Genomic DNA, 9,610 nt, shown 5'->3' with positions numbered 1-9,610 from the left:
TGGGATTCAGGGACGGATTGGTGGAAATGATTGATGAAGACGATGCTTTGGCCTTAGAGGTGCAACCGACTCCTGAGGAGATTAAAGAAGCCGTGTGGGATTGTGACTCAAGCAAAGCTCCAGGAAGTGATGGGTATAATATGAACTTTATAAAGAAGTGTTGGGCTGAAATTGGCACTGATTTCACAGCGGCGGTGATGAATTTTTTCTTGACTTCCAAGCTACCAGCAGAGGTGAATCTCACATAGGTGGCGTTGGCCCTGAAGTTCACTGGCGCAAAGGAAATTAAAGACCTGAGACCGTCAGTATGGTAGGTTGTGTGTATAAAGTCATCTCTAAAATACTGGTTAGGAGGATGCGAACAATAATGCCACGACTGGTTGGGGAGACTCAGAGTGCTTTTGTTAAAGGACGGAAGATTCATGACGGGGCTCTTATTGCTTGCGAAACTGTTCAATGGATGAAAGCGATGAAGAAGGAAGGGGTAATAATAAAGCTAGATTTTCAGAAAGCATATGATAAAGTCAGGTGGAGCTTTGTGGATCTCGTGCTGCAAAAGATGGGTTTTGGACAAAGATGGAGGAGTTGGATTATGGAGTGCATAAGTACGAGCTCTATGTCAGTATTGATAAACGGCTCGCCTTCAAAGCCATTCAAGATGGAAAGAGGTTTGCGACAAGGGGATCCATTGTCTCCATTTCTATTTGTTCTGGTCGCTGATGTTCTGCATAGGATGTTCAGGGAGGCGGTGAGAAATGGGAGACTCTCGCCGTTATTGGTGGGTAGAGATCACGTCGAGTTGACACATCTTCAGTTTGTGGATGATACTGTCCTGTTCTGCCCCCCGGAGGAAGAAACCATAAAGAATTATAGGAGGATCCTGCGTTGCTTTGAGCTCATGTCAGGGCTGACTATTAATTTTGATAAGTCTAGCCTGATTCCTGTTAATTGTGATGTTCAGTGGATACAAAGCATGTCTAGAGTGCTGGGATGTAAGGTGTCCTCCCTTCCGGTGAAATACTTGGGGATCCAGTTAGGAGCGAACCCGAAGTTGGTGAAGACGTGGAAGCCCATTATAGAAAAAGTGGAGCAGAAGGTGAGCATTTGGAAGGCCAAGGTTCTAAATAAAGCTGGCAAGATGGTACTGATTAAATCTGTTTTGAACAGCCTGCCAGTTTATTATTTGAGTTTGTATAAAATGCCAAAAGCTATTGCAGAAAAACTAATCTCCCTACAGAGAAGGTTCCTATGGAGTAAGGAGGATGGTAGGCTTGGTATGGCAATGGTTAGATGGGAGGTGGTGCAGACCCCCAAAAAGTTAGGGGGGCTAGGTGTCGGAGATGCCATGGTGCGCAACACAGCCCTTCTCTTTAAGTGGTGGTGGCAGTTTTCGAAGGAGGATTGCCCCTTATGGAAGAAGGTGGTATGCTCTTGTAACAACCTCACCCCCAATGTGATGCTGTCATCCCAGGTCCTACCTACCCGAGGGCCATGGAAGGATATATGCCAGCTGCAGTTCAAGGATCAACGCCTAAAACAGAAAATGATCAATGGAATGTCTATGGAGATTGGCGATGGGAGGAGAACCCGGTTCTGGGAGGATGTATGGCTGCGTGAAGGGACTCTGAAAGATCTTTTTCCAAGGCTCTTCTTAGTTTCAAACCAAAGAGGATCCGTCATAGGGGATTGTGGGTTCTGGGACGGGCTAGAGTGGAGATGGAACTTCCAATGGAAGCGAGAGCTATTCCAATGGGAGTTGGACTTAGTGAACCAGTTGCATGAAACACTAAGACTGGTCAATCTAGTATATGGGAGAGAGGACAAAGTTGTGTGGAAATTTGATAAACAGGGTGTATTTTCTACTAACTCCTTTGTGCAGGTTATACAGGTGGAAATGCTTCCAGAGGATATGGCGAGCTACAACTTTACTAGGACAGTTTGGAAGGGTTTAGTCCCACCTAGAGTTGAATTGTTCATATGGTTTGTCTTGACTGGGAGGGTCAATACAAAAGAGAGGTTGAGTCGGTGGGAGTGGTTAACCAGGAGGATGTTGTCTGTGTGTTGTGTAATGATAGTGTTGAATCTGGATATCACTTGTTTCTTGGTTGTCGATTTTCTTGGCAGGTGTGATGTGCATGGCTGTCATTTGTTGGAAGGCAATGGTCCTTCCCGGGAACGCTAAAGGAGCACTTCCAAAGCTGGACTGAGTTATCAACTAGTAAACAGGAGCGAAAGAGGGGGATGGTATGTTTCTGTACCATTATCTGGAATATCTGGCTGGAAAGGAATAGGCAGATTTTTCAGAATGCAGGAAAAGGGGTTGACGATATCATCTACCAGTCATCCATGAACTATAAGGAATGGATAGGTGTGGATCCATTCTGTTGTTGATGGCAATGCCGAAGATGACAGGGGGCATCATTTAGTATTTTATAGCATACTCTTTTATAATTGTAGCTTTTGGTTTGTATTCTATGCTCCACTTGTTGTGTTGAGCTCTTTCTTTCAAAAAAAATAAACTATAAACAGTGGTTAGGTGTGGATCCCTTTTGTTGTTGGTGGCAATGCCGAAGATGACAGTGGGATATCTATTATTAGTGTTCTTTGCGTTGATTGCTTTGTTTTAATTGTCCTTGGTTATTTCTGTTTGTTATCTTCTTATGCTTTACTTGTTGTGTTGAGCTTTTTTCTTTCCAAAACAAAAATTTCTTTAATTTTTGTTCAATCGAAAAAGGTTGTTTGATGCACTTTAAAGAATTGGTATTCATAGAGGAGTAGATTTTTCTCCCAAACCATTGAACCACTTTTGATTTACTAAAAATTGATAAAATAATTTCCTATCTTACATTTTTTATTTCGTACATTTAGTTTTTATTATTAATACTTTAATTTGTTGTTATAATAGAAAATAATATTTATTTCTTATTATGTTCAATAGTAATATAAATATTAATTTTAATAAAAAATAATTAAAAATATGTTTACAAATTTTAATTATTTGATAAAAAAATAATAATTAAAAAATTCGTTTACAAATTACGATCGAATTTAATTACAAGGGATATATATTCTCCAGTAATTAATTAATTAATTTTTTAATTTTATAGTTATCTATTATTTATAGTCGAATTTACTGACAGAAAAATTCGACCATAATGGATATATAGATTCGCCATCCTAGACCAATGTTACCGTAGCATTACGATAATCGTTGAGCATTATTTAGCGCCGTCCTTGTAAAATTTGAGCGTAACATGTTTTTGTCGAGCATTACGATATTCCTTAAACATTTTTTATCGTCGGATTTCTTGAGTAAACGATGGTAAATCTGATAGTAATCGTAGAATTCCATGTAGGATGTGAAAGTGTCTAAGTTTGTCAACGAATAATCTATCAGAAAGGTGGATGTATTGGCGAATTTGCGATGTATTTTTTCGAAAGAATTTCCCGTTGGTAACAACACAAAACCTATCATTAATTTATTGATGCAAAAGTCTGTCGACAAAATATTACCAACAATGGCTTTAGTTGTACGTGGAATTTGTCAGTAACCTAAAAATCTGTTGATCGAAAAGGGTGAAAAATCGATTATTAAATCTATCGTTAATTAACTATTTTCTTGAGGTCGTAGGAACTTTAATAGTGTTTTGGTATAAAATGTAGTGTAGATATTAAATTATGGTAAATAGAAATGATAATTGAACGACTAAACATTTAATTATAAATTGGATGAACTATGTTTTTGTTTTTAATATTTTTAAAAAATTTTAAAAATATTCTTAACATTTAATTTGATTTAATTTTGTCTTTAATATTTGAAATTTACTTGTAATTTTATCTTTTATATAATTTTTTTGTCGATCAAATATTTAATTATACCTTTTGTTCCGAGAGTTACCTAAAACATTGATTTGGACCTGAATGTGAGGTCCAGATCCCTTCGTGTGGCAGCGTCTGACTTGATGAGTTGTGTGGCAGCGCGTTTGACTTGATGAGTTGAGGTGCTGCCTGCCTGTTCGAGTTTCTCATGAAGAAGTGGGGTGATACTTGCAAGAGACTTCGATACTTAAGTTAACAAGAGTTTTAGGTAGATTTTTAATAGATTAGAACGTGAGTTACACCTGGGTTCCAGTGTATTTATAATAGCCTAGTTAACCACTTTTTATGAAGCATTTCTATCTTTTCTGATAGATAAGCGTTCCCTTTATCTTGGGAGTTTGTTGGTACCTTCTAGATGAGGTAGAGGTAGTAGGAGAAATTCAAGAAAGCAGTTACTAGTTAGGTCAAGTGGAGCTGGACCTTTACGTCATTGTTCGATCTCTTCAAAGAAGTCGAACTTGTCATGAAGTTCACCTTTATTGGTGGGCCTTTTTGTGTTATTGGGCCTGATTTTTTCATTCTGTTAAACCAGAATATGAACACTTTTTATAAATTTATAATAATTGAAACTGATTACAATATTATTATTATTATTATTATTATTATTATTATTATTATTATTAATAAGAAGTTGCATCAAGTACAATAAACAAAGTCACTCTTTCTAGATATAAAACGTCCATCAAATTTAATAACCAAATTCAAAACACTAGCATCGTAAGATTGATTCAGAGCTTAGACGCTAGTTTAGAGGTATCTGATTTATTTAAGAAAATAAAAATTATAGAAAATGGGGAGTGGATCTTCTCTAATAAAAAAAAATTAGATGCTATTCAATATTTAATCTAAGTCTTCATTGCTTTCTCTTTTTTATTTAATTTTAATCCCACTTAAAGAATTAAAGATGAAAGATCATACTTTATTCTCTCAAGTGTTTTTTTCACTGGAAAAGATTCATTTCCTAGAAAGTGTAGGATGTTTATGCGAGGAGTGCAGATAGCATGGTCAATGACGAAGCACTTTATTGCATATATTTGGTTGGCTCTCTCGGTTGGGTGGTCATCAAAGAAAAGATATGTGTTTCTGTTTGCACAAAAATCACTATACGGACGGCATGCCAGATCACCATTGATGCTTCGAGGGCAACACGGTTTGATTGCTTCTACGATCCCTGCACAAGTTATAAAGTGCATTCGTCATATTTGAAACAATAAAGAGTGAGTCCCATCCATGTATATTTTACAAGTGTGTCGATAATTTTGGTTATTGATTTTAATTATATACAAATTTTTATAATTAAAATTAATAGACAAAATTATCAAAACACCTTAAACGCTAAAATACTTGAAATGTTTCCTTCTTATATATGAACACAAACCAAATTTATGAAGTGGCCACCTCTTTTACTCTGGATGTTTTTACTATTCATTATTTGACCTATCAAATTTCTTTGGTGTTATCCAGAAAATAAAATTGTAAATTTGTGTTTTTCAATTTTTTTATACATAATAAGATCTACCATAAAAACTATAAAATAAGAGTGCTCAATTTTGTTGATGTGGAGAAAATTAGTGTGTAATATATTATTATAGAAAGGGTTGGTGTTTCTCTTTAATATAGAAATAATTTTTTATAAATTGTTATTGAGCAAATCGGACAGTTAAATTTATTGAGGAGAGAAGAGAAGAATGGAATTGGTGGATCAGATTTACATATTATAACTTTTTTAAAAATTCAGGTTCATAAATCAAAGGATAAAATTTATGATTTTAAAAAAATAAAATGTTTATAATTACAAATCCGAGAGTAAGATTTTTTATTTTAAGAATAAAAAAATTCATAAATACAAATCTTATCCTAAGTTTTCTGATTTTTTAAGGAAATAAAAAAAAATTTATAAATACAAATCTAACTCTAAAATTTTAACTTTTAAATTTTAAGCTGATTTTAGTAGTTAATTTTAGTGTACAAATAATATTTTTATTGTTTTATTATATGTGCATTTCTAAGACTATATTCTTAATTTCAAAATAATCCAATATCAATAAATGCAATAACTCTTTGATTAAAAAATATAATAATCGAGGAATATAATATAGTGTTTTATATCATCATTTTTATTTTTTAACTTGACATTAAAATATCAAATATCCACTCATTTAAATAAAATAAAAATTTTATATTTGTAAAAATAAATTTTAATAATTTTTTTAAGAATTAAATTGTAAAAATCTAAAACGTCTTAGATTTTAAAACAGAATAACAACAGTTTATTACCAAACAAAACTTAGCAAAAATTGAAAGAAAACCAAAGAATATTTTCTAAAAAGGGAAAACAAAAGACATGTGACTTTGTTCTTATTACCATATTTATGTGGGTTTTGTCTTATCTCCATGATGCTCTTGTTGAGATCTGAATAGACAAAGGTAAAACCCGGAAGCTGAGTCTGCAATTCATGGAGTAAAATAAGCAATTTCTTATTGTAAAAGGAGATCCGTTTGTTCATCTTCTCACTACACTTTCCTATTGGTTTTAAGTGCAGAGTCATTGATGGAAAGCACCCTGCTGGAGGAACATTGTTCACAAAGAATTTTCTTGCTCCTAGGCTATGAAGTATCTGTCACAAAAAAAAACAATAATAATAATAATCGAAAAGGTGAAAGGAACGTCATGCTTTTTTCTTTTTCTTCGATTATTGTATTATTTGATGTAAAAAAATCAAAATAGGAGTGCGGAGTGACAAACTCCCAAGAGACATGCTGCATCTGTGTTAAGGGGAAGAGAATTGAGATTCAAACAAAGTTCAATTGGCTCAATATAAAGAAATTAACATAATATGTTTTCGTGGAAACAAGGTATATATACAAAAATATTTAAAAGATAATAAAAAATCAGTTTAATACAGTCTAAATTATTTTATTTTGTAGTCATATATCTTATTTTGCATTTTTTAACCATTGCTGAAATAATTATATAATATTAAATATAATAAATATATAATTATAGATATTATATATAAAAAAAATCATTGATGATAAATTAAATAAAATAACTTTAAATTATTTTTTTTCTAACGTTAGCCGGATATAAATGAAATTGTTCCGGGCAAAATCTTAGGGATTAGGGGTGTCCGCGGATCGGATCGGATTGGATATGGCCAAAAATTTGATCCGATCCGCACAATTTTCATTGGATTGGATCAGATATGATATCCGCGCTTTTTGGTACCGGATTCGATCCGATCCGATCCGCAAATGTGCGGATCGGATCGGATATCAGATATATCCGCATAATTAAACCTTCTCTTTTTAATCATATTTTTATGTGAAAAATTCAATAAAAATATTTCTTTCACACTTTTAAACTTATTTATTCCTAAAATATTTTTAATCAAACACTTTCTAAATAATAAAAATAAAATAATACAATATATGAATAATAATTACTAACTAAAACATACAAACAAGTAAATATAATATCAAACATATATATATATATTTATTTATTTTTTAATTATTAATGTGCGGAATCGGATACGCAGATGTAGAGCAGATATCCGCGATCCGATCCGCAAAGGGTGCCGATCCGATCCGATCCGATCAATTTGCGGATCGGATCGTATCCGCAATTTTCGGATCGGATGCGGATATTTACCCCGGATCTGCGGATACGATCCGATCCATAGACACCCCTATTAGGGATAAATGTGTTACTTTTATCAGTTTGTGCAATAATGTACTCGTTAATTGTATATGTAAATAAATTTGACATACCTGCAAGCGTATTTTGAATTCATTTATGAGGTAGGAAGCAAATTTCCTACTACCACGAAATGTTCTGTTTTTGAAGTGATCATTCACACCCGAAGATACCAAAAACAAGGATTCAGATACATGCTTCTCCACTGCTTCTTCACCTAACCCCTTTGGCAAAATCTCCTTAACTGTCCTCTCGAATCCCCTTATTTGTTCGTCCATTATCAATGAAGTTTTCTAATTAAAGCAAGCACAAATAGTATACGGTATCATAAATTCGTTTAATTTTTAAAATAAGTAAAAAAAAAAGAAGTAATCTTTTAGCTAATGAAATTTTGAAGTAGAGGTGTGAGAATACGAGACACTAACATTATTGGTGTCTGGCAAAATTCCAGAACCCCCCGATGCGTAATTTATGCCTGTAGTTATGACTCTGTTTCCTTTACTTGAAAGTCCCAAGTACGCAGGGGCAAAAGGCAGACCAAGGTATATAGCTGCAAAAATTAAAAAGAAAACAATTGAATCACAAAAATGATGTAACTATATCTAGATTCAAGACTCAAGAGTGAACTAAATGTAAAGAAATACTAATCTTAATCCTCTTTGCTAGTTACAGCTTCTTCTTTTTGTTGGATCAAGATGTATGTACGCTAAATCTTCTTTATATAAATTAGCAGAAATTTATTATAGGCGGCCGTTATGTTTTTTTTTTTTTTTTTAATTTCTAACACTATTTTCTTGTGCGATCATTAGCATACACAAGGATATTTGAGCAATTATACACACATATTTTCTATATACACAAACTACAAAATAAAAAATTTAGATGAGTAACTTTTTTAGTCAACATGTAACCAATTGTTTGGTTGAGTTTATGAGTGGGAGTTTTATTTGTATGTTAACAGTAAATAAAATATGTTCTGCACAAATCAGTAAGAATCTTGTATTATGAATGATTCTAGATATATAGTTTCTCACCAAGTAAATCAGCAACAGTTTTGCCATTAGTGCAGCGACCAGTGGGTGTGCCGAAATCTATGCCATAAGGAAAGAAATTTCGCAGATCCGCTCCTGGCACATAGTGGTTGTTACCACACTCAACAAACGAATCACCGAACACATACAGTGCTGGAATCTGATTTGATTGCTCAGTCTTCGTTGCAAATGCTATGAGTAGCAAAACGGTTAGGATCAAACTATGGTTTAGATGGTTGTTCGTACTCATTTTTTTGGAGTCAATTTAATTGTGTATTTGAAACTATGAATATGAATTATGATATGATGGGGTTTCTTCTGTCATGGCGTCCGCTTTTTGTAGTAAGGAGGTTCTAGGAACGCTTATTGTTCTATAATGTGGTTTGGTTCTTTGAAGAAAAATTCCTAGTGCTCCTTCTAAAGAAATATATCTCATATAATATGACAAATTTAATCATTATGACAAGACATATTTACAATAAAGCCAAAAGAATATATAAAGTTGGATCTAATTTCAACGGAATATAAGTATAAAGATATTAATAACACTAGACATATGTAAAAATAAATCAGTCATCAAATTCTAATTTGTATAAAATATATGTTAAAATATAAAATAAATATTAAAAATAAATTAAATTATAAATTATTTAAATATAAATTTATAGTAATTAATTTAATGGTTGAGTTTTTATGCATATAATATTTTTAAAAGTAGAGATATTTAATTGTATTAAGAATTTATTTGGATGATATTAAGTTATTAGAAAAATATTTATTTTTTAATTTAAAATTTTTTTTATTTTTAATATATTTGCCAAAATTTTAGTAGTAGACTAAAAATATTTGAAAAATAAAAAGAAAATTTTTGTTTAGACGCTATAATTTATATTTTTTTAAAGATTTTTTATTTAAAAAAAAGATATTTCTAACATAATAAATAAACAAAAAGGTACTTTTATATCATTATACCCGAAAACGAATATATGCTGTAGTTTGT

At 32.5% G+C, this 9,610-nt stretch overlaps 1 protein-coding gene across 1 annotated transcript; it reads right to left on the bottom strand.

The window, feature by feature from the left end:
• Nucleotides 1-4,540: 4,540 nt before the first annotated feature.
• On the bottom strand, nucleotides 4,541-9,036 carry LOC112750915 (GDSL esterase/lipase At2g03980). Its single transcript, XM_025799833.2, has 5 exons — nucleotides 8,614-9,036; nucleotides 8,005-8,129; nucleotides 7,654-7,872; nucleotides 6,245-6,497; nucleotides 4,541-5,050 (listed from the first exon to the last, which is right to left on the bottom strand). The coding sequence occupies exons 1-5, from the start codon at nucleotides 8,858-8,860 to the stop codon at nucleotides 4,770-4,772; spliced, it is 1,125 nt and encodes a 374-aa protein (XP_025655618.1). The 5' UTR covers nucleotides 8,861-9,036; the 3' UTR covers nucleotides 4,541-4,769.
• Nucleotides 9,037-9,610: the final 574 nt, after the last annotated feature.

Source organism: Arachis hypogaea, chromosome 15 (assembly GCF_003086295.3).
Source record: "Arachis hypogaea cultivar Tifrunner chromosome 15, arahy.Tifrunner.gnm2.J5K5, whole genome shotgun sequence".
NCBI classification, from domain to species: domain Eukaryota; kingdom Viridiplantae; phylum Streptophyta; class Magnoliopsida; order Fabales; family Fabaceae; genus Arachis; species Arachis hypogaea.
Note: the sequence above shows the minus strand (reverse complement) of the source record. Positions and strands in the feature narration are given on the sequence as shown.

Bases quoted from the DNA above. Each gene is read 5' to 3' on its own strand.
- LOC112750915 (XM_025799833.2), bottom strand. From the start codon at position 8,860: ATGAGTACGAACAACCATCTAAACCATAGTTTGATCCTAACCGTTTTG. The intron at 7,873-8,004 runs GTTAGTGTCTCG...TGCTTTAATTAG, and splicing joins TTTTGCCAGACACCAATAAT to AAAACTTCATTGATAATGGA. The intron at 6,498-7,653 runs GTATGTCAAATT...TTTTTGTGACAG, and splicing joins AATTCAAAATACGCTTGCAG to ATACTTCATAGCCTAGGAGC.